General features: G+C 34.8%; 1 protein-coding gene across 2 annotated transcripts in view; it reads left to right on the top strand.

Annotated features, from left to right (window-relative positions):
- The window catches only part of MAN2A1 (mannosidase alpha class 2A member 1), a 112,036-nt gene that overhangs the window by 35,650 nt on the left and 51,233 nt on the right, over nt 1–25,153 (top strand). For both annotated transcript variants that reach the window (XM_048291063.1, XM_048291065.1), the window contains exons 6-12: nt 260–433; nt 1,459–1,645; nt 6,840–7,017; nt 11,055–11,257; nt 15,704–15,889; nt 17,247–17,361; nt 20,168–20,235. In XM_048291063.1, coding sequence (XP_048147020.1) covers nt 260–433; nt 1,459–1,645; nt 6,840–7,017; nt 11,055–11,257; nt 15,704–15,889; nt 17,247–17,361; nt 20,168–20,235 — 1,111 coding nt within the window. The remainder of the gene's footprint in view (nt 1–259; nt 434–1,458; nt 1,646–6,839; nt 7,018–11,054; nt 11,258–15,703; nt 15,890–17,246; nt 17,362–20,167; nt 20,236–25,153) is intronic.

Here is a 25,153-nt window from a genome sequence, read left to right as displayed (position 1 = left end):
AGCAACAAGGAGTACTATTTTAAAGTTTTTTATTTTGTTAGAATGCCTTGTTTATAAGATATTTGGTTTTTTTGTTTGTTTGTTTAATGGTTTAATTCTAGTTTGTTAATTCCAGGGTTCTGCAGGAGGTTTAATACCTAACTGGGTATATAATCTTGGAAATGTTATCTTTACTGCTCTGATTTGAATTATTGGAATGACTTTCTTGGAGTGAAAAGTAAAACTTTCTTTCCTTTTTTCTTTTTTCTTTTGTCAACAGGAGTAAAACTGAAGTCTGGATGGGCAGTTGATCCATTTGGGCATTCACCAACAATGGCCTACCTTCTGAAGCGCACAGGATTTTCCAATATGCTTGTGCAGAGAGTTCATTATTCAGTTAAAAAGCATTTTGCAACACAAAAGACACTAGAATTTTTTTGGAGACAGAACTGGGGTATATGCTCTTCCTTTATGTCAATTTATTTTGTTAATTTACACAGGTAAAATATGAAGAGAACTCGAATAAGTACTATGGAAATATTTACAGAGGAGATTTAGCAGAGTTAGTCTAGACATGAAAACTTTAAATTGCAATCCTGTTTAAAAAAAGCCTTTCATCTAGCTTAAATTTAGCAGATTTTTTTCCTTTTTTTTTCTCTTTGAATAACAGAAAGTGAAATGAGAATATCTGTGCATTAGGAAAGGCGCTAAATGTAAAAACAATATTGTTGCTATTGTTCCTCTGATCTTCTTTTCTTTTCACTTTCATTTTTGCTTTTACCTTCTCTTGTTTTTTCCATCCTCTCATACTCCTTGCAAGTGTACATAAGAAAAGTAAAAAGGGTGAAAAATTCCTTTACTTGTTTTTTACTTTTTTTCTTCCTCCTACTCCTTTATTTCCTACTATGTGGAAATATAGTGTAGGAGAAGGAACATTACAACTAATTCAAATATTGTGCTAATGAGGCAGTGACAGCAGGGTGATTGGCTTTTGCTTTGTTTTCTTTTTGGTTTTGTTTTGATGTTTGGGTTTTTTTAATAGTTGTTTTAATCCACTCGCAGTATAAAATGTGTGTTTTATTACCTCAAAAATTCTAAAAATCACGAGGTTTACCTGGGTAAAACACACCTAACATTTGTCCCTGTCTTTCCCAATCACCTGGTGCTTGACTAGAACATTCCAATCTTGACTGTATCTCTTTTTTTACCCTCTTTATACATATAAGGTATATATATATATATATACACACATATATATATGTATATATATATATACATACATACATATATATATATATATATATATTTATACATATAAGGTAGATTCAAGTTATGGATATTCAAAATAAGAAATTGTCTTGATGTGGTATTTTTCCAGTGCAATTCTTGGACTGATTCTTGGCAGGTATGTATGGGAGTGATTTACTTTTGACAAATCTGAGAGGACTTATTTTAAAGTTTTACTCTATTTTATTCCAGATTTGGGATCCAGTACGGATATTCTTTGTCATATGATGCCTTTCTATAGCTATGATATTCCTCATACTTGCGGCCCAGATCCGAAAATCTGCTGCCAGTTTGATTTCAAACGGCTTCCTGGAGGAAGAGTAAGTTGTCCTTGGAGAGTTCCACCAGAAGCTATTCATGCTGGAAATGTTCAACACAGGTACAGTTTTTACATACTCTTCAAGGAAATAACTTTAGAAAAATGTAATTATGCTGGTCAAAGATGACATCTGGCATAGCTTGGTGAATTTAGTTCTGCTGTGGTTCAACCCCAGTGAGCAGCTCAGCTCCACTCAGCTCACTGTCCCCATAGTGGGGTGGGGAACAGAATCAGAAGAGTAAAATGAGAAAACTCATGGGTTCAGATGCAGGAGAGGCCTTGGCGCTGTGCAAGCCCTGCTCAGAAATAACAAAATCATCTCTCTGTTGTCAACCCTGTCAGCAGAGCAGACACAGATCACAGCCCCATACTGCCCACTGTGACTCTACCCCAGCCAAAACCAGTAAAAGATTTTAAAAGAAGCTTGTTATGGCTAAACAATACCTATTGCATAACCTGGTGTTTGCTGCTAAGTTGGTAACATAACTGTCAGTGAAATTAGAGGAAAAGTTGTAGTTAAGGAAAGGGCACTTTTAAAAATTTTCTATTCGTGACACATGAGTCAGTGTCTGAATGACAGTCAGAACACAGTCATCTGGTTGTAGTCATGTTACTGGTTTACTGTGTTTTTTGTGAATTTTATGAACACTGCAAGTTCCCTGCAAGTGGATCACTTCGGGGCAGCGTGATGTGTGCTGTAACTACAAACAGTGGTATATTTCCTGTGGTATATCCTTGAAAAACTTGGCGATCTGTGGCCTAAGTTTTGTGAAGTGCAAGCCGTAAGTTAATCTGATTCCTATTTCTTTGTCTCCAGGGTGGAAATACCTGTTCCTTTGTGCCCAGGGTGGAAATTCCTATTAACCTCAGTTCTAGTTTTCAAGTAGAAACACAGAGTTTTGCCACAGTTAAGAATCAAATTTACACTCCTACAAAACTGCTTCTCATTTTTGGGTGACGGGGGCAGAGGGTGGAGGTGGGGAGCTGGGGAGGGAGAGTAAAGGAAGAAAAAAAGGAAAAAAGAGAAAAGAAAGGGAAGTAAGTTAAGCTACCAAAGGTTTTTCCAGAAAATGGTTGTGTTCTATGGTCCTGTTGCTATCTTCAGGCTTCAAACTATACCAGGTTTCCAGAGTTAAAAGTTGAGGTAGCTGTTTACAGTTTGTGCAAATTGCTGAGCATAACAAATGTATTAAGGGTGACTTTTTGGTCCTTGATGCTGAAGTTTTAAAGTGATGATGTGATGATGATGCACTGCTTGTCTACATGTCAAGTATGCATTGCTTTTCTCAGAGTATAAATTTTGACAAGCATCATGAAAACTTCACTTGAACAAAATTCAATTACAAAATATTACTGAAGATAAAACCAAAATTAAACACAATACATTACAATTGCTGTATTTAAAGGTAGGAATTGGTATGATGATAGGAAAAAGTGGGGTTTTTTTGAAGCAGAGAAATAAAAGATGATGGTGACAGGAGAAAAGTAGAAAAAATATGACACACCCAGTGCCTATTGAATATGAAGGAAAGCTCATATGTCATTAAATCAAAGTTGTAAAAAAAAAAATCTTGACAATATATCTCAATTAGCTGAGACAAATATTTGCAGAAGAGCAACAGCTTGTTTAACAAATACCTGAAACATAGAGGCTATAAATAAAATGTAGAGTATCTGCTTGGAATAGTCTTTTTAAGGGTCTTGATTTTTAATTATCCTTAATTCTTGTGCTTTCTAGATGCAACCTTTGCATTAAAATCTAAATTAGATCTTGTAAAAGAAATGGGTTTTCACATGTCAAAGCATATTACAGAATAAGATAAATGGGGGCAGGTATGTAGTGAACATATGATCAAGTTAAAGTGATTATCATCTCAGTATGGTCTCTGAAACTTAATATTTTGCATCAGCTTTTTTAGATAAAAGCAGTTTTGATGTCTAACAGGGAGTTGAAACAGCAGTATACTGTATGATACCTCTGGGAAAAGTAAAACTAACACATGGTGTTTGAGTTAGAAGCCTGGATTATTTACATTTGGAACACTGGAACTACACTTCTAGTGTCTAGTTTCAAATAAATCCACTATAATGCAGGAAGTAGTGTTTTGATGGAGAATGCTAAAACACTATGTGTGTTTTATGAAAAGTTGGAATATTGTAGACAACCAAAAACTTTGTTGATCTGACCTCTGTAATAACATGTTTTACAATTGTTATGATGAGATGTATGAGTTCCAGAACTGAAAAATCTATCTTTATATCATAAGTTTTCCAAGGTTACAGGTTTGCAGCAGACTAATTAATCTGCCTCTTATCTCTGATTGCTTTAAGACTAAAAAATACAGAAGATTCATGAATTTGAAAAAGGTTGATTAATTTGGAGACTAGGTTTAGATTGCTGACCTTTCTTCAATGCCAAAGCTACAACAAAATTAATAAAACCCAGATCTTGAATACTCAGCTGGGACTGTTGCTTTTGATTTCTATACTATTAGGGCCTTATATATGCATTAAAGAGATGCTGAGTTGAAAACTTCAGACTAGTAGTTGTTGGATTTTTCATTGCCTTGCCACATAAGTTGTGACTTGGTAAGAAGGAATGAAGCAGCAACCTAATTGAAAACCTGTACTTGTTTAATTACACTTCATAACACCTTAGGTTATAAAGACTACCCTTGCACTTGCCCTGATTTGAAGCTGCATCCTTATCCATAAGTTTGAATGCTGAAGCTTTTCGCACTAGGAAGAAAAAACAGCTGTTGTATTGGGGGTTTTTTTCCTGGGTTGTTGAGGTTTTTTTTACCTTGAATGGAAATGAGTTGTTAGCAGAAGCACAGTTTGTTTCTCTCTGAAGCATGGAAATAGGCGAGAATCTGTACTGCAAGTTATGTGCTTCAGAGAAGCAGTAGAGAAAGAACTTTCCTCTTCACCAGCTACTGTTCAAGAGCCCAGTTTTGCCCTTCAGCTTTTTTCTCCTTATGGTCACATTGTACAACATGCAATTTGTGTTCAGAATTACACTGCCAGATGGCATTGGGGGTTAATGTTTGTGATTGCCTACTTCAGGTGGTTGTAGCTCCTCTTCCTTTAACATAGAAAGGGGTAAAACCAGCCATGTTTATTGTTTTGATATGTATTTACTCAAATACTTGGTCTTGCATTAAAAGAAGACAGTTCTGGTACAAAAAGGTTTTCTTTATTTGTGAAAGGTCTCAAGCATTCAGTGATAGTCTGAAAACTTGAAAACAAAAGGTTTGTCATGTCTGATCTCCTGCTTCGTTTTCAGATTTTCATTCAGATAGGCAGGATAAACATATCAAAATGTATCTAATTCTGTTTCACTGGGGAACAATAATGGGAAAATACTGATGACAGTCACTGGAATCTTTTTTTTCCTCCAGAGGTGTTTTTTTTTTCTTCACCATGCTCTGTCTGGGGCTTTCTGCTGGCACTTTCACATTCCTATATGAATTAATGATTTAGGAAGTTATTTGAGAGAAACTTAGAAGGATATACCTGAATTGATGTTCTTCAGTGTTTTTGCAATTGAAAGTGGTTTGGAATGGAGGAAGATCTTGCCATCCCCTTAAAAACATAGAATAATCCCACAGTTATCAGTACTTTAAGAAATGGAGAGCAGCAATACTTATAAATTTCACAGGATGTTTGGAAAGAAACCAGAGAAGGACTTTGAAGAGAGATGTCAGAGTCAAATATCCTGTTAACTGTAACCTGTATTTTTCAAGAGACTCAACACTAAAGTATGTTTTTTACCATAGCCTATATGTGGAAAATTTGAGTTAGACTGGCTCCCTAGAAAGAAGCATTGCCAAGTCTTGTGTTGTGGCTGCTGTTCTGGTAGCTGTGTGGTGAGGAAGCTTTTGTATTTAAATCTTAAAACCTGTTGAAATCATGGAAAGTATTGATTGGTAATCTGCACTATAAATCCAGTAATAGACAGGGGGCAGGGTAATGATTGCCACTGGTTGGGTAAATTGTAGTCTCATTAGAACTTTGTGGATCCTTAGCTAAAGTTAATGTTGTGGCCCCATTCTCCCTCCAGAATACAGTCAGACCTTGTGTTTACACAGTACTTTTGCAATCTGATAAATAAGTAAACCCTGACATGCGGTTCAAAGGAAAAGGGGGTTCAAATATGACGGACTAGAATTTTGCATAAATGTTTATATAGCAGTTCTTCAAGAGTGTGAGTTGCAAGGTGATTTTGCTAGATCGTCTATTAAAAAGACATGAAGAAACAAAAAAACCTCATTAGAATCTGAATTTTCTGCTCTTTTGTCTTGAAAGCCTTGAAATTTGTATTTCTGTTTTCTTAAATATGTTACTATGGTTTATATTTCCTATGGGAATTATTTACATAATTTTAATTAGAGGGTATCAGCATCTGAAGATGCTGATAATAATTGTGACTTGAAGGGGGAGGGTTGAAAATGGACTTTTTCAATAACCTAGATATCAGACTTGTGATTCTTAATATATTGCTTTTGTGGAACTGATAGTTTACCCATCCTAGAATTAGTAGGTGCCGAAGGATAATTCTGCAGCTTTCTTCTGTGTGTGCACATGTGAGTATTTTGTTTCCGAGTTGTTTGGGGTTTTTTAAGGCCAAAAGCATAAAAGCAGTGGATTTAATTTTTCAGGACTCAAAGATTCAAGAGGGATGGCTCTAAGGCACATTAGAAGCTGGCTGAATGGAGAACAGTGATTTTTAGCAGCAAACTTCCTCCTGAATTACTTGTTTTATTTACAAGGCTGGAGTTCCTCAGAGATTAATTTATGGGCAGTTTTTCTGTCAAGGACATGAAGACATGAAGCAAAGTATCAAAGGAAGGTACCAGAGGGGATGAGAAGAGCTTGCTTATTATTGTAAATAGGAGCTGGAGAGGATTAGGATTGTTATCTAAATATAAAGCAGGTAAACATGATTTGAACTGTAGGTTAGTTTTGGCACAGGCACAAATTGGTCCAGACTGCCCTACTGCTTGAGATGAAGGTTGATAAGCTTATTGAAGGATTTAATTAGCATGGTGTTTGCAACAGTAGTAGGTTGAATATGGTGTCCCAGTGGGGAGAATTGCATCCAGCTTTTTGTTACAAAGTGGGATAATGGAGTTTAGTATGTCTTGTTTAGGGTCATCCTAATGCACAACTTGGTATCTAAGAATTGTTTTGCCAAATGCTGACTTTTTTCCCTCTGTCTTCCTAATTGCTCTTCTCTTTTTCTCTCCTCAAGGGCTTGGATTATATTAGATCAATACAGGAAGAAGTCAAAACTTTTCCGTACAAAAGTCCTGTTGGCTCCACTTGGGGATGATTTCCGCTATGCTGAGAGCTCAGAATGGGATCAGCAGTACCAGAATTATCAGAAGTTGTTTGATTATATGAATTCTCGTCCTGAGTGGCATGTTAAGGTAACTACAACACATTTTCTGGTTTGTGGAGAAAACAGTATTTCCCAAAATTCTGATATTCTTCATGGAAAAAAGAAATTGTTGTTAAGTTCAGTTTTTGCAACTGCAAGACGTAATATATTATTTAGCAATAGATTGATGTGTCTTGGTAGCTTGCTTACTTTTTTTTTTCCTTTACTACCTTCTCTCCCCGCAAAACAAAACCTTTGCTATTAATAATACCGGCTTGAAAACTATAGATAGTTTCCAAACCAGATTAATTTGGAGAGCAGCTATTAGGTTTTTAATTGTTTTCTTAGTGCTCCTGTTTTCACAGGCTTCAGGTATTGTTACTTACGACTCACAAGATTTGTTACTTAAAACTATTGTATTTTCTTACTAGAAGTTCAAGAAAATTTTGCTGTTTTATTTGAGTCCTCTTGGTTTTACATCCCAAAACAAACCAAAAAGTCTTAAGAGGTGCCATTGCTGGCACATGTGGTAAAATCTGAGACTGACCTGGCTACAAAAGGACTGAGTATACTAACACAATTATCAGATGAGGTACCACTTCAAATCAGCATTTATGTGTGAGAGTTAAAACACACATTCATATGCTCTAATGTGTAAGCTGATGGCCCTAGAGACTTGTACTATAGATGTTCTCTGTATTCAGACAACTTTTCATCATCTTTCGACATGACAGTAACAAATGGGGGACCACAACCTTGGGTTTTTTGAGTGTCACCTGAGAGTGCACTGTTGCTGCTTTCACATTCAGGTTTTTTTAAAAACCTGGTCTGGTATCTTTCGTGTGGTTTGTGCATGCATCTGTTTTTCCTTATCTTTTCTGAGACCTTCCCTGATTCTTCCAGCTGTGCATTTGACTAGTGCCTATAGTATTTTATTACTTTCTGCTGACTTCTGGGCTTGTGTTCTGCCAAGATGATTTCTTGGGATTATATCTTATCTGAAAACTGGATTTTATGTGTTTCCTATGGGATGTAGGCGACATGATGTATGGTGAAGGACCACTACGTCTTAGTGGACGGAGATACACCTGGAGAGGGCTCTTCAAATTTTTTTAAATCTAAAGCCCATCTTTTAAAACTTAAGATTGCTGCTATCACTTGCTTTATTTCTGTCAAAAATGCATATACTGTACAGGTATACACTTTGGTACTCTTTGGATACTAACAGCAACATGTTTTCTGTAGTTATGGCTAACCTGGGCTGGATGATTTTGTGGGGCAAAAACTGAAGGCTGTAAGTCTGAAGTCATTCTTCAAGGACCAGTGCTGTCCTGAGACATCTGAAAGTTCCTTTTTGGAAAGGTTCTTTTCAGCCCATTGTCAAGGATTCTATCAGTCCACTTCATTAGGCTAGGTGTGCCCATCTGGAATTGCATTAACCCTTGGTTCCCTCACAGAAGTATCCAGCCCTTTTTCTGGTTTTTAATACCCACACAAAAAGATACAAAATCCTCTTTGTCTACCACTTCATACCTAGGGTATTTTTGATCAGCTGGAGCAGCTGGTCAGCATCAGAGCATTTCTCCTTTTCATTTTATTCAGATACTTAGGTTTTTCTCTCTCTGTTTTTGTTGTTCTTTTTTTCTTTCTTATTTGTTGCCTGTCTGATGGGGTATTTTTTGGTTTGTTTGTTTTTCTGGTTTGGTTTGATTATTTGTTTTGTTTGAAACTGATGTCATTTATTCTTGAAAATTTGAGCTTAGATGGAGAACTTCCACACTCTTCTGCACTTTCCCTAGTGGAATGTACCTCCACAGGCAAGTAACAGGACACACTCAGCTATGTAAGAACTTAGATTACATAAAGGAAGAGTTCACATTTCTTCCTGAAGTGCTGAGATGCCTGGTATATTACTGCTTACACAAGGGAGTGCCTACTCTGCCTTTTTGATCTGAAGAGAGATTTACTCTTTCAGACAGCTCTTTGTGATGTTTATCTAGTGGATGTCTTTTACCATTGAGATTCTCCTGCCAGCCACTGTTCTGATCTAAAAGTATGTGGTACAGCACTGTAAAACATACCTATTTTGCTCTTGAGGAATTCAATCTCCCATTCAGAGATCTCCTTTGCATCTATTATATATAAATTAAGCTGAGTCTTTTTGTATGCCGATAGAAGAGAAAACCAGGGTATTTCACTGTTCCATTCACCTGATTTTGATGCTTCCACTGGTGAGGTTCTGCTCCTCTGATTCAATGCAGAAGTGAGATCATCTCTGTGTTTTCTCTTGGTGTATTGTTTTTGGTTTTTGTTTTCTACTTGTAGGTCCCTATGATAGTGAGGGAAAAGACTAAGTATGCCTAGAAATAAGGCAAGGTTTACTAATGGTGGGATTTCAGGGGCAATATTTATCTTTCTCTGCTTTATTGCCATTTAAAGTGGCAAGTTACCATATTGTATCCACCTAACAAATACGTGGATGATCTGAATGACTTTGAAGTGAAAGTGTTTGGGGTTTTTTAAATGATTAAAAAGTTTAATTTTGTTGTCACAGTGATAGTCTGATAGTCCTTATATTCCAAGTCACTTTTGAAAGATTTTTACTAAAACTTGGTTTTGATGCTGTAAATTGTAGCATGCTCATTGTATGCTTATTGTTAAAAATAATAATAGTAATAGCAAACAAAGGTACTTGATATTATCATTATAACTTAAGGTGAGGATACTCCTGGTAACGTAATGTGATCTTCTGTTCCAGCTTCCTTTTTTTTTTCACTTTCATTCAAAATCCAGTTTGCCATTTATGCCTTCTTTAACAACATTTCTTAATACTAACAACATTGGTATCAATCATTTATTTTTTCTTTTTTTTTGTTGTGCCCCTAAAGCTTGAGGATACCATTTTTGACCTACCCGGTAAAGATCTGCTATTACCATATCTTAGCATTTTTAAAAATGACCAGAAGATAATGAATTTATTTTTTACTCCCACATGTTACATCTCTAACTGCAATTTCTTTGTACAGAGTTAAAAGGACCAGCTTCTGAAAGGAAATGCTAATTTTTTTTTGATCACTAGTCATCTTCGTTAAGCAAGATCTGGAGCACAAGAGAGTTAATTTTGAAAAGACAGGATTAGGAGAACTATGCTTTTGTTACATTACACTATATTTCTTATTTAGTCCAGACAGCTACTTGGGTAATATTGAGGTATTATTTAGCTTGTGTATAAGAGACTTACTTGTAAGACATGAAACAATGCTTCACTTACTTCTTGACATTTAGATGTTATTTTATATTCATAAATATTTATAAATATTTATAAATACATATTATTTATATTCATATTTATATTTATATCTTTAAAAAAAATCATATTTCATCATTTGTAGAATGGTTTTGGTTGGAGGGGACCTTTAAAGCTGTCTCATCCAACTGCCATGCAATGAGCAGAGACATCTTCAATTAGACCAGATTGCCCAGAGTCCCATCCAATCCAGCCTTGGATGTTTCCAGAGATGGGCCATCCACAACCTCTGTGGGCACCTTGAGTGTATCACCACCCTCATATTAAAAGTTGCCTTTATACCTAGTGCAAATCTACCCTGGTTTAGTTTAAAATTATTACCTCTTTTTTTAGCACAAGAGGTCTGACTAAAAAGCCCGTCCCCATCTTTCTTGTAAGGCTCCTTTATTGAAAGGCTGCAGTAAGGTCTCCCCAGAGCCTTCTCCACTCCAGGCTGAACAACCACAACCTCTCTCAGCTTTTCCTCATAGGGAAGGTGTTTCTCTGATCATTTTTGTGACTCTTCTCTGGACATGCTCCAACAGATCCATCTCTTTCTTGTACTGAGTTGAAATGCTTTTTTGAAAGTACTTCTTGTATTGAGTTTTGAAATGCTATCCAGTTTGTCTGAAAAGTGTGCAGCAGAACTTTAAAGATTTTTGGGATAGGTTTTCTGCTATAAATCTGCTGGAAGAGTGGCATGTTTCTGAAATGTATATGGAACCAAGCATATTCATTCTCTTTGTATTTCTGCATAATGAAAATGGAACTTTATTACAGTAATTCTAATTTTAATTCAGGCCCAGTTTGGAACTTTATCTGATTACTTTGAAGCTCTGCGCAAAGAAAGCAATTTGGGTGAAAAGAGCAGCAATTCATTTTTTCCTGTTTTAAGTGGAGACTTCTTCACCTATGCAGACAGAGATCATCATTACTGGAGTGGGTACTTTACATCACGACCCTTCTATAAACGCCTGGACAGAGTCTTGGAGTCCTACATACGGTAAATACTGCCATCCAGTACATTCATAACGTGTTTCTTGGCACACAGGAGAGATGAATGTGTAAGTATTTGTTGTGATTTAACCCCAGGCAGCCCCTTGCTCATTCCCCCACCAGCAGGATCTTGGAGAATTGGAAGAGTCAAAGCTACAGAACTCGTGAATTGAGACAAAGGCAGTTTAACAGCAAAAACAAAAGGCATACATATGATCAAAACAATAAGGGATTATGGCTATACTGTGAACTTTTTTAGAGAGAAGTACAAAGATGTGAATTTTACAAAGGTTCTTAGAGGAAGCTGAGCAATAGCCAGGAATATTGTGTAATAAGTGATCTCAGACTACTGTTCTTCTGAAAACTGTCTGCATCTTTAAAGAAAAAAATAGTTGCTGAATTTTGGTAATGGAGTATTTAAGTGGTTCCCTCTTGTACCAGACATAAGATAAGATGATTTAACTGTGTTTCAAAGCTCCAGAAAGAAATCTAAGGCAGATGGATATGATGTAAACCCTGAACATTTCATGTATTGCCTTCCTTAAGGATTACAATTTTTTTGCTGTAATGGATGCTGCAGTAGTGGAATGAGCAAGAGAGGTGTGGAAAGCAGCATTTTGCGAGCTTGGAAAGTAGTGTTTTGGAGGAAGATACAAGTACCTTTCAGAACAGAAACTATCTAGCAGAACCTGTTCTATTTCTTCCAAGGAATCCGGTTTTTACTGTGGTAAAGTGGATGATTCATCATAGGAATCTTTAATTTTCAGTTAAAACAGAGTTGTTTAATACTGCTGTTGGAGAAGACAAGATGTACAAGAGAACAGGAAGAGCAGGACAGATAATGTTCTTATAAATTGGATTATCCAGATAATTGTTTTTTCATAGTTTTGATTAATTTCCTTTCTGTGTCTTAAAATGCACCAAGCATTTCCTTCAGCTTCATCATAGTCTATTTTTTTAATATTTTTAGGTGTGGTTACTTAATTGTCATTTTTCTGGTTTTTATTACATAGATTGCAGAAACTTCATATGAATTTGTTTGTACTATTTACAACTTTACATTGTTAAAGAGATTCCTTCATTTCAGTTGCGTTTAACTTCTGAAAAAGGTTTGGGTATAGAATCTCTGGAGAAACACCAAACTGTCAATGTTCTTAGGTATTAAAACAAAGTATAGTTTAAAAAAGTACCTGGGAGGTTTTTAATTTTTCATTATCCTTTGTAAATAACGTGTAAGGAAAAAATGTATAAATATGTTCTCATTGTTCTAATATCAGGTTTTTTGTCAGTTTTGTTTTCAGAAACTGTGAGAATCTTCACCAATGTCACAATAGCTATGAGAACAGCAGGAGTAGGGGTTTTGTCTTTTATTTTTCATTTCTTTAAAGGAAAGGAAATTCAGTAGGATCATATTTAATCCTTGAACTCGTGATAATTATTTCCGTAATATTTTTGAGCTAACATATATCCATGTATATGGGGTATGTCTATGTTTGTGAGGGAAGGAGTCATGAACAGAAGGTTCATACAACAGAAGGTTCATACAACACATGTGTATGTGTTCTTTACCAAGGACGAATATTTTTAAGTTCCAGCAGAACCAGAATTAAGTAGCACTTCACTGTTACTTAAAAGCCAGTGTTCAGCCTCAGGACCTAATATGAAAACTAACCATTTAAGCAAGAAAAGGGTTTGTTTGTTTAAGGTTTTTCCTGTTTGAAAAAAGGTTTGTTTGGGTTTGGGTAGTAAAGAAGTGTAAGAAAACTTAAGGATTTTATAATGGAGATTGACAGTGATTTGAGACATTATTGACTTTTTAATTTTAAGTGAGAGATGGATGGATTGAAGTGGTTTAAAGGGTGATAAAATATGGACCAGAAGTTTATATAATGTGACGAAAAGATAGAAAGAACAACAGCATGGTTTGGGACAAGATAGGGACACAATCTGTGGTTTTATTAGTTACTGATGTAAACAGGGAAAAATTACAGTAAATCTGCAAAAAAAATTGTTGAAGTAATTTAGACAATGAATACTACAGTGATACTTCTAACCATACAGATGGATAGAAAATACTACATCTTGAGAGTTCAAAATCTCTTGGATAAATTATTTATTTAAGTTAAACATAAACTGGACTTAACTGTAAGCTAGTGTAGGCCTTGACAAATCAGTGAAGCAAATTTTGGTATATTTGCAGTGTCCTATCCAGGACAGATACTACAAATTACAATGAAGAGGTAAATTTGTAAAAACTATTTCAGGTCATCTGCAGTAATTTGAAACAGAGGTGAGAAAACCAAGGCTTTATACAGCTTTCATGGAAAGGCATTAGATGTTTACCTAAAAGCTGAAGTGTTTTCTAATACCATGATGTATTTCTGAGTGTCTTTCATCTTTGACCATTGAACCATTTTAGTGTTTAGAAAAATATTGAGACATGAAAGGAAAACTCTGCATCTGAGAGACATCCCTATTAATAAAAAAGAAAATTAAATTAATGTTAGTTGTGGGGAAGGAAATCTCACCTTATTTTAAGGACTAAAATAATAGGTACAGTTAGGTCAGTGTTTAGTGGCTAACTCAATTTTTTTAAAAAAGGTAAAGTGTTTTTAGACAGGGTTTATTCACTAGATGAATGAACATCTGATGTCTTTTTTTCAACTAAAATATTTTCATTTTTCTTTCAAATTAAGCTGTATTTCCACTGTCGATATCACCATGTCCCACAGACGTAGAGAGGAGGAGAGAAGAACCAGCAGGCAGGAACTGTGCAGCAAAATTGATTTATTTAATTATTTTACAAACTCTTCTATAAACTTTTTCTTCATAGTCTAATTGGTCAAAGGATCAGCCACCCCTTGGGGGTGATTGGCTAAAATCCTAAAACATCCGTTGTCAAAATATTTTTCTACTGTACCATAAACAAGACTTTTCAAGGTTGCAGGTGTTCATGGTTTACAAAACTCTGCAATATCTTCTGTGAGAGAGAAAAGTCTCTCACGGACTTAGAAAAGAGCAGGAAAAATTCTTGCTAACAGCAATATTGTATCCACAAAGCTGCAATAGGACAAAGAAGGAGGGATGCACAGAAGTAGGAATTTGCGCTAAGCAACATTAAAATTACAGTGATTAAGGTTAATCTAGCACTAGTAATTAAATACAAGAATTGTAACTTTTAAACACCTTGATTTTGTATGTAGCTTCTGAGCAGTTACCTAACCTGCAAGAGCAAAATCTCATCCTGTTTGTGAAATATTGACAATATGAAAATAGTTTAGTCTGTTACATGTACAGTGCACGTTTCTGTGTAGTTGGGTATGTGGTACTTGCGGTTTTTATAGAACTGTCACCTATGTGTTGCATAAAGATGAGGAGAAAACTGAATCCAAAGGAATTTTTCATGTTAACAATTAATACCATGCATAGTCTGATAAAAGGGTTTTTTTAAAATTTTTTTGTTGTACCTAGTTTAAAATTGAACATATGCCCTCACTGGGAACTTGGGTAAATTAAAGAGTCAACTTATTTTCTTTCTTTTTTTAAAATTTATTACTTGCATGCCTAGAAGTTAGCATTACAAGAAAATAAGTTGTTGTGATTTCTTTGTTTTTTGTGGCATTAACCTGTATCATCTTTGTTGCTTCAAATAGTTGAGAAGTGTTCATTAACCTCTAATAAATTTTGAAAAAGAATCTGACAATTTTCAGACTTGCAAAAATAGAACTGTAACATTTTAGGGAAAGAAGATAAGAAAAAAGTTAACAGATGTTTTCCCAGAATTTATGCAGGCATTTCTGTTAGTCAAATATCCATAATAACTGGCAATTATGGGGATATTTTTTGTAAAATAAATTTAGATTCTCATAAAGAAAGTAAGAATCTAGTGGTAATATTTTAGTGCTAGGCTTTTGCAACAGATGTAGAAGAGGAAGGCTCTGCATTCTGTTCGACATAAGGGTTTTGGAATCCAGTGTTCTTCCCGTTCAGGTGAATGTATAGAGCAGGTGCACGAGGTGCTCTAAGCCCGTACAAGAATTTAGTTTGCATTAAGTGCAAATGGCAGAATAGATATTGGATAGGGTACAGTTTAATATATTCATTTAAAACAATTTTATTTGATTAATAATTTGCTTTTTGAAATGGGAATTGTATGTTTCTTATAAGGCACTCTACCCGTACTGTGGGATTTTTAAGACCAGATCTGTATCCTTCACACATTTATGAGTGTGTATTTCAGTTTGCACTGTTATATTTTTATTTTAAAAGTCCATCTTCCATCACAGAAGTCTTGCAGATAGCTACCGTGTGAAGATAGAAACAGGCTAAAATGCGTAAGAACAAGGTTTAAAGAGCTTATGGAACTATTTGCAGTTTATTCTTTAGATCAAATGTGTATTGCTTTTTACATGTTAACCCTATATAAATACTTGATTATTCTCTGCAATTCCAGGGCAGCTGAAATTCTCTACTCCTTGGCTTTAGTACAGTCCAGTAAATCTGAGAAGATGAGTGTATTTCCTTCTGTGGATAACTATAAATTGCTGACAGAAGCTAGGAGGAACCTCGGACTCTTCCAGCATCATGATGCTATTACAGGAACAGCCAAAGATTGGGTGGTTGTGGATTATGGCACCAGGTAATTTATTATAAATACATAAACTTAAATCTTAACTTCCTTTTGCATTTTTAGAACTGAAGTGTTTGTTTCCAACATATAGATTTGATATAGCAACATACTCCACTGATAGTGTAGTGGTGCTCTGCATGAGAAGTGGATTTGATTACCCATGCTCTTCATTTATGAAATATTTTTTAACTCTTTGTGTAAGAATTTGATGTCCAAACAAAATTTTGGTATTTCAAAAGGTAGACACGTTACTGAGATTTCCTTAATAAGAGAAATTTTTTTCAGTAACTGCCATATAGGAGAACTTTTTATATTTGTCTGTCCTAAACCATGATCAAAGATGTGATAATTTAAGCGTATATTCCTTGGAAAATCCCACACCCTCTGTGGTCTTCCTTTCTTAAATGTCAGAAATCTTTTTCATGTTGACAATCTTCTGCTTGTCTGTCATTGCTTATTGTTTCAGCTGGGGGGTATATTTCTCAGTATTGAGAAATTATTCTGCTAGCTGCTTCATATAATTTTTTTGAAGAACATTGCATGATATGTGGATGTCTGTGTATGCACATGTTTTAATTTTGGGTTTCTTCAGAAAAATGATACGTATTGAAAAGTTAAGAACTAGTAAATTTGATTAATTGAGGTGATGAAGGTAGACTGATGGTACAGCATGTTCACTAAATAAGTAATTGTTTTAAATGCATCTTAAATACTCCTTCTTGTTTTAAACTATTTCATGACAAGTGTTTTTAAATTCCATGGTTTTAATCTATTATGTCATAGGTATTCACAATTCACTTGGTTACGAGAGAGTAAAATACAGGTTTCTTTCACTTTACAAATAAAATTATCCAGCTCTCTGTATTTAGAAATTTGTAAACATTGTGTGAATTGTAACAGTGGACATCTTGGTAGTTTATATGGTTTACAGTTTATATTCTTCTTCTTTCTGATTTTCTCTTAATCCTGTGTAAACACAATCTTGACTTTGTGACCAGTGTTTCAGGCTTGTCTCCACTATAGAAACTGAAAATCAAATATACAAATTGCAAACTTTACTAAGGTTAACACTTTGACAAAGTACTTGGTATTCTGAGGATACTCCTTTTGTAGCATAGCAGACAGGAGGAGATGTACCTCATTTTCAGTATGCAAGACAAGAATATAACTCAGATACATCTGCATTTTTCAGGCTGGTCACCCATTGCAACTTACTGTTCTTAATTTCATAAAATACTGATGTTAAAAAAATTATTTATTTATCTGCAGCTCATATTTTTGAGTTCTTTAATGTTTTTACATTTTGATATTACCACATTGAATAAAAAAAATTGAAAACTAACTAAGATTTTAAATGTTTTAACAGGCTTTTCCATTCAATAATGAACTTGAAGAAAGTGATAATTGACTGTGCTCATATTCTTATCCTAAAGGACAAAAGTGCTTATAATTACGACACAGCAACTCCATTCCTGAAGATGGTGAGCTATCTTCCTTGATTTTTTCCAAAATGAAATATGAGCTATGTCTTTTGAATACAGTTTGAGTGGCCTGAGAAACATCAGAACTGAATTTGCAGCTAATGCCTTCTCAGAAATCTACTACTTATCACTCTTCATATTAGCTCAAGATATTAGAAAGTAAAAACTGAACATGTCAGCAGTTGATGCTGAAAAAAGCCCACACAGCTAAAGGGACTTATTTTATTCCCCTTTGTGAATGACCTAGTAAAAGCAGGTGTTCTAATTTCCTTGTGGGCATAAATTTGTTGGTGACTTAAGTGGCATACATATGCAATTGAATATATAACAGTATGCGGTCCTGTAATTTGACTTCACTTGTAACTTAAGAAATATGGGAAGAAGAAAATTTCCTTCTCTCACAGAGGCCTAGCCTTAGTTTGCAAGATTAGGTCTAGACAATACCTTGTGATCTTTTTCCTTTGCTGAAATTATTCGAAACAGGAGTATTCAATGAAATGGATGATAAAGTCATCAATGAATCCTCAGGTATCATTTTGAGACCTATTTTACAGGAAGAACACCTTGAAGAAACACACTTGCTAATATTGCTTCCTTTCAGAATTCTTAGTTTCTTCACTCTCTGAACAGAAGTCCTCTTCTGTGATAGCTAGGAATTTTTAGGAAGACTGCATAAATGCATTTATCTTGAAGAGGGACAATATGAGATGCTTTAATTTCTTTGTGCATAAACATAGTAGGGTTAAGACAGTCTTTATTATATGATTACCTCACACTTCTGACATAATAAACATGACATATTTTCTACTGGTTTAGTTGTCCCAAGTGAATTACTCTTCCAGTCACATGTATACATTAAAAAAAAAAAAGTTAAAATAGTTTTCCATACTTTTTATGACTTTTATGCAAATATATATGTATGCTGCATATGTATGCTATGTGCATGTGTGTCACAAATATATAATTTTTCTCCTCTTTGGAAAATGAGTGTGCACTTTCATAAAGTAGGAATATTTTGAAGGCATTCATAGGATGAAGTTTTTACTCCTGCTCTGAATTACATTGGAAGACATTGCAATGTTACATTTTACTAATGTTCCTGTTCTTTATCAGTCTGGATTAATACCACTGCATTGTAGAAGTACTAATTGCTGTTTAAACTGTATATTGCCTAGGAGCATACTAATTCAAGAAGCTATTATGACCACTGTGAAAGCAGAAATTAAAAAGGAAGTTCTTATTTCAATGAATTTATTGTGTCTATGTAAAACAAAAAAATAGGTGATTACAAAAGTAGATTAAGATTTATCTGTATGCTAAACAATATCTGCAGCATATCATTAATCTAGTATCTGCTGTGCACTGAATGTAGCAACAAACGCTTTTTAATATGGGATTTGTAGACTGCTACAGGAGAACTTCAGGATACTTACAAAACACCTTTGCAAACCTTGAGCAAGTTGAAAGTTCAAAGGCATTCCTTTTGGAGTACAGACTGTGGTGTTTTGGTGGCTGATGGAAGCTGACTTTAAGAATTGCTCAGAGATGGGCATTCAGAATGAATATCAAGAGGGTTGAGAAAGACAAACGATGAAGACTCCAAGATTGAAAGTGGCTGTTGTTTTTGAGGTGTGAAGAAGTAAAAAACACTTAGAGGACCAGAACACAAGACCATTGCAGCAGCATTCCAGCAGGCAGCAGGTACAACCAGGGACAAGTTTCCTTTCTTGGAGGCAGAAAGAAGAAAGTCAGGAATAAGACACTATTGAAGGATTCCAGAATGACACTGCCTGCACTTTTTCTATTCTTCTTAATTATTAGTTACACACGAAAGCATCATGTTTATTCAGTTGGTAACTGAATACTTTGTGTGTTAAGTTTTACAAACTCTACACTAGTAAACAAACAAAAAATCTCTTGGAAGGCAATACACTGGGAAATAGAAGAAACTTAAAGATCCCATAATGGCCCAACTTTGGTTGGATCATGGATGAGATTTAAACTGTAAAAGTAAAGCTGTACAACCATTACACCATTCCTGTACTTAAGTCTTAGTTCTTTCAGTGCAGAAAGAAAATTTTAATGTAAGTGACAATTGCTGGATTTGAAAAACATGATGTTGAGGAAGTTTTGAGGAACTGAGAACTCCGCACTTTCAAAGTCTAAACTGGTCACCATTGTGTGAACTGACAGGAATGCACTGTGAATAAGCAGTTTGTCTGTTCTCTTGGACTAATGCAACAGTGACAGCAATGTCTTGTCTCTACCTTTCCTCAGTGGAAGTGAGCCCTGTACCACACCACACCACACCTCAGATTATGTTTTTTGAAACTTTTCTCTGTGTACAATATAAGGTAACAATGAGAGCTCACAGGAGACCACACAGTGAATCCTTGTGATAAGTGCACAGGAGTGTAGTGTTTCAGAGTAAATTTATAGCAGGAGAAAGTTAATAAAAATATGTGATAAGTATTTGCAAAATTTGAAGGAAGTTGGTGATGATAAAGTCTTGTATGCAAAAATGAAAACACAGGCGTGATAATTTGATAATGGAATCTAATAAGATCTTTAATAAAAACAAATATTTCCCAGTGAATTGGTCAAAGTGAGCCTCTTCCTTTTGTCAGTGTGAAGGACTTAGTTTATTAAATTTTGTGGTTTGTCATCCTCAGTAATGTGCTAAAATAAGCTTTGGTTTGTGTTGTTAACGTGGTTTTGTACTTCACAAAACACATATAATAGGCAAAGCTCATAAATTATCCATTGAAGTGTATTCAAAAGCAAATTCAAAGATGTTCTCTTGTAGGATGATATTCAAGCTTCTCAAGATTCTTTGCCACGCAAGACAGTTATAAAGCTGACATTGCAACCAAGGTAAACAATTTATATATTATTCAGTGTCCGGGATTCTTTTAGCAATGTATGTGTTTTCACTACCTGTTAAGTAGTTTTTATGCCATTTCCTTTTTTTTTCTTTTTTAAAAATTTTCACTCAAAATAGAGCTATAAGTTTTTAAAAAAAAGACAATTAAAAAAATTAGTCTGGGAGATTATGCTGATATTATTATGTCTAATTGAAAGTGGACACAGCATGTTAAAACTATAGGCATTTCTCATACCACAGCTGAAGTAAGTATTCTGTTTCTGTATGGTTTTACAGCATTGTAATACTAGATAGATTATGCTTGAGAGAAGCAATAGAAGATTCTAATTAAGCAGAATTGCAGGTGCTTTAATGAACTCTGTGAGCAAAATACTAAGTTTTTATAAGCCTGAAAATCACAATTTATAAATACTGGAATTGTCTTTAAAAATCAAGTAGAAGATAAACTAGGTCATTGTTCTCTCTTAACTCCAACTTTCCATTGTATTAAGAGGAGTTACTTTTTTACTTATATGTAGTTGTAGAGTATTCAGTTGAAAATGGCATCCTCGTATCCCCATGAACACTCAGTATCCCACCTGAAATAATGTACACATTCATTGAAAGTGACTGATCCAAATAAAGTGAATAAGATATATGGGTATGAGAGCTACTGTATGTGTAACACAAATAATGCTAGGTATTTGCTTACGGAACAGAAGATTTAAGATTCATTTTAAAAGCAGCGAATGCTATTTTTGCTGATGTTAGTATTTGATTTCTCTAGTTCTAGCAAGTGGCAAGCTAATAAGACTTACTTGCCTAATTCATGAAGGTGTCCAACTATTCAGCCAACTAACTGTTGAAAAAAATATTATTAAAGTCTTTGAAAAAGTGAGTGAAGTTTAGTTTTTGTGAGCTTTTGGGGAAAGCTGTCGTCAGTCCTCCAGCACTAAATGTACATAATGTGTCTATATGTCTGCTTTTCTCTGGAGCGTGCTATTTTTTTATAATAGGACTTCTACTCTCTTACTGGAGTGCTATATAGATGCTAATAGATTCTTTTAAACTTGTCCAAAATGGCCAAGAACTCAGGTGCCTATTTATTTAACTAAAATATTTTAGCTTTTCAAAATCATCTCCTCAGGTTTCTTCCCTGGAAGCAGATTGTGTATGTAGTATATGAGCACTTGGTTGGAGGCAAGTTATGATGCAGACTTTCTTTGCCATTTGAGGATAGCTTTATTGCCTTTTTTTCCCTCACCTAAGTTAGCTGTTGAAATTTTCCCTGTGCCCCTTTCATCCCTTAATATACCTTTTGTTTGCATACGGTGTTCCACTTTTGTCTCTGCATAATATGCTGAGTAAGTTTTTCCCTTTTTGGTATTAATTAGACATTGGCCTTTTTTTTTTTCCCCTCTTACTTGTACATTAAATAGATATACATGACATTACCATTAATATTATTCTAGCAGACTATTGTTGCTACTTTCTAAAGTGGTCTTAACTTACTAAGAAGATAGTACTAGTAGAAAATTGCTCGCTTTATGTTGTCTGGTATTGTGAAGATACCATACAGTCATATAAGGTGTGGTTCATATAAGGTGCAGTTCCAAAGACTGCAGTCAGAAATGTGGGAAAAAGAATGAAGACAGGAAAAATCAGACAAAAAGGGCAAAGAAAGATTGTAAGAGAATATTGATATTACTGACTAAACCCTGTTTATTTTTTTACATCCTTTTTTGGAAACACTTTGAAAGTAATGCTTAAGCGTACACTACTTCATGTTTCTTTTGTTGTTAAAATTTTCATTTGAATATCTGTTTGTTAAGCTGGTTTTGCTTATAAAAATGAGCTTAGTCTTCTCTACATTTATCTGTGGTTGTAGTCTGAATCTGCACTAACTTTATTACCATTGGGAAAAGTGGTCTGTAAGCTGACGCAGTAACTACTGGTTAAATCTAGTATGTGATTATTATGAATGCATCTGAGTTTTCTAGTAGCATTACATTAAAAATGTTAATTTCAGTAGAAGCTTAAAATCAACTCAGTAAATCTATTATTAAGAATTACTATGCTTAAATTTCAAACTTTAAAGCTTATAAGAGAGAAACTGGTTTTTTCCATTTAAAATTTTGGGGCATCAGCAGATTTTAAATTCTGATCTTCACCAGAACTTTGTTATTTGCTTATCTTCTGTTCTTAATAGTCTTTATTATTCACCTGTCTCTAATCAAATCCCTAGATTTCTTTCTTTTAGTGTGTTCTAATTTATCATTATATGGCATAGAAATTAAATCAGTGTAACTGGCAAGGTGTTACTTTTCTTTGATTGTCTATTTAGCTTTTTGTATTTTTGCATTTCCATGTCAGAATTTAAAAAAAATATCTGTGTTGTAACTTGGTTATTCTTCTCTAAATGTGGTTCATATCACCTGTGAGTTTAGAGTGACACTGCTGATGGGAAGCTCATAATGGCTTTTTAAATCTCAATCTTTTTTTTTTTTTCTTTTTTTCCTTATTTTACTGATTGCAAATATAACTGGTTTTCTACAGGAACATAGTTAGTAATGGGCTTTTTGCCACTTTCATCCATCCTTCCTTTTTAGTTTTTAACTTTTTTTAGTTAAGTGTTCTCTTCAATGCTCGTGAAATTTGTAGTCAGTAGTGAAAACTGATCTGACAGACTGTACAGGAGAGCTACCACAACTCGATTATGTGGAAAAAAAAAGGAAAGCAGGAAAAGATCTCTCAGTAATTATTGTTCTAGTATGAAGTACCTCCATATTGTTGTGTAGTTGAGAAGTAGCTTTCAAACTGCTTTTAAGCAGGTGCCACATGTAACCTGTTCGGTATTGTTTCTGCCCCCACCTGAGCATCTTGCTCTGTAGTGCTGTTGTGATATTTTTATGAATCCATAGTTTTATTTTAAAAATAATGTGTTAATTTTGATGAAATAGGTATACAGGGTATTTTAGATCTTAACTTTGACTCCGCCACCTCAGGATGACTAAGTGGTCTTATGATCAGGCTTTTGAATACTGAAATTATGGAGTCTTTAATTACACTAAATGTCTTTTAACTGATAAATGATGTTGCATGGTTTTTAAAAAATTATTACTTTCAGCTGAAAAATGAAGCTTTCACAAGATAATATCCAACTAGATATGGAACTACTTCAGTCTTGTTCTGAAGTTTAAAATTACTGCATGTCTTGGAAACAAAGCTTGTTGAGTGTGCTGATAAATTGGATGCTGCTTCGTACTCTGTGAGTGCCCAGCCCTTTAATATAATAATAGATTTTTAGGAACAGCCTGCCAGAGGTCATAGTTCGTGAATGGCAAAAGATTTGCACTCACTGGACTTGGTGGATGGGGGATGTGTTTGAACCTCTTGTCACGCAGTTTAGGCTGTCAGCAGCAGATGAAGGTCACACTGCGAGGGGAATGGTTTTCCAGCTATTTCTGTCTGTGCTGTTTTCTGGAGACACCATTGCAGGGGAGCATGATACATGACCAAATGACTGGATTGACTGCCCCAGCTTGGATGTTGTAGTGGTCTTGTTTGGCACAATATGGTGAACCTGAGTGAAAAGGCCTAACAATGGCAATTAGGTTTTACTTCCCTGCCCCCCCACCCCCCATTTTTGTTCTAACTCCTGAACCTTCATGTACCCAGCTGGGCAGTTTCACTACTGAGCTCCACTGCACTCTACAAGCATGGTATAAGGCATCCTATCTGAACTGAAGATACTATGGCACTGAAATTTTTTTAAAAATCATTAATTTAGGATTATTTTTAGTGCTAAACCAACTATTCTTATAATTTTCCCGCAAATAACTTTTGTCAGCCAATCTTAGAGGAAAAATATTGTATGATAACCTCCTTATCGGGCCAGTTTTATAGCTTAGCAGACACTATTTCCACTAGCTGAAATACTTAGGTTGCTCAGGGTATTAATTATAGGAGGATACACTGTAATCAATTATTTCTCCAAAGATCTGTCAAAGCAGTTTAGTGATATCCGCCTTATAAAAGAAAGTTTCCTTTTTTCAAATAGAGGATGCAAAATATTCTAGGCTTTTATCCTTACCTTGTTATCCATGAGCAGGTTTTGGCATAAGGTTGTATTTAATAGAGTTTTGGCATAAGTTGTGTTTATCCCATTAAGTCAAAAAATTTGTGGTATTTTTTGAGAAAGAAAATCCCAGTGTACCTCTATAATTTTTCAAGTTGCTAGTCTTTTCAGAAATTCACTTGGCAGGTTATATTCACTGCTTTCTCAACACAGCACTATAATGTAGAAGTTAAAGCTATATTGCTAACTTTAATGTGTGATAGAGAATAATGTACAAAGGTCAAAAATTCTTGACAGAGCAGTGTGTATGTTATTGTATTTGGTTGGATGACTACAGCAAGGATAACTTGTCTGAGATGGAAACTTTGTTAGTCACATGCCATAACTGTGTCTTTGTGAGCTTAGAAAGTGACTGGATCAGGGTAATTATCTTTATTTGGCAACTTTAGCTTTGGTGATGTGTTTTTGTTTCCTTTTTTTTTCCCCCTTTAGACCTACGTCGACCATTTTGGTACAATCTATCAAAACTGTTGTCCAATGTAGTTACAAGGAGAGGACCCTCCCAAGAGCATTTGACATTTTAATAATACACATGTGAATTGCCTTTTATGCTTGCATGACTTCAGAGGCATATGTATTCCTAGTTATACTCTAAAATAACTGGGAAAAAAAGACAGTTGAAACAAAGGTATTTTCAATTGTCAATGAAGAAAAAAACAAATTTAAAGAAAACAGGAAAGAATACCGTAACATTTAAGATGCGTTCATAAAAATTTGTGGTAATTCATACATTGTTAATATGCACACCTGTTCCCCAGAGAAGAAAATAGATCTTGAAAAAGTAAGCAAAC

Source organism: Corvus hawaiiensis, chromosome Z (genome assembly GCF_020740725.1).
Source record: "Corvus hawaiiensis isolate bCorHaw1 chromosome Z, bCorHaw1.pri.cur, whole genome shotgun sequence".
Lineage (NCBI taxonomy): Eukaryota > Metazoa > Chordata > Aves > Passeriformes > Corvidae > Corvus > Corvus hawaiiensis.
Note: the sequence above shows the minus strand (reverse complement) of the source record. Positions and strands in the feature narration are given on the sequence as shown.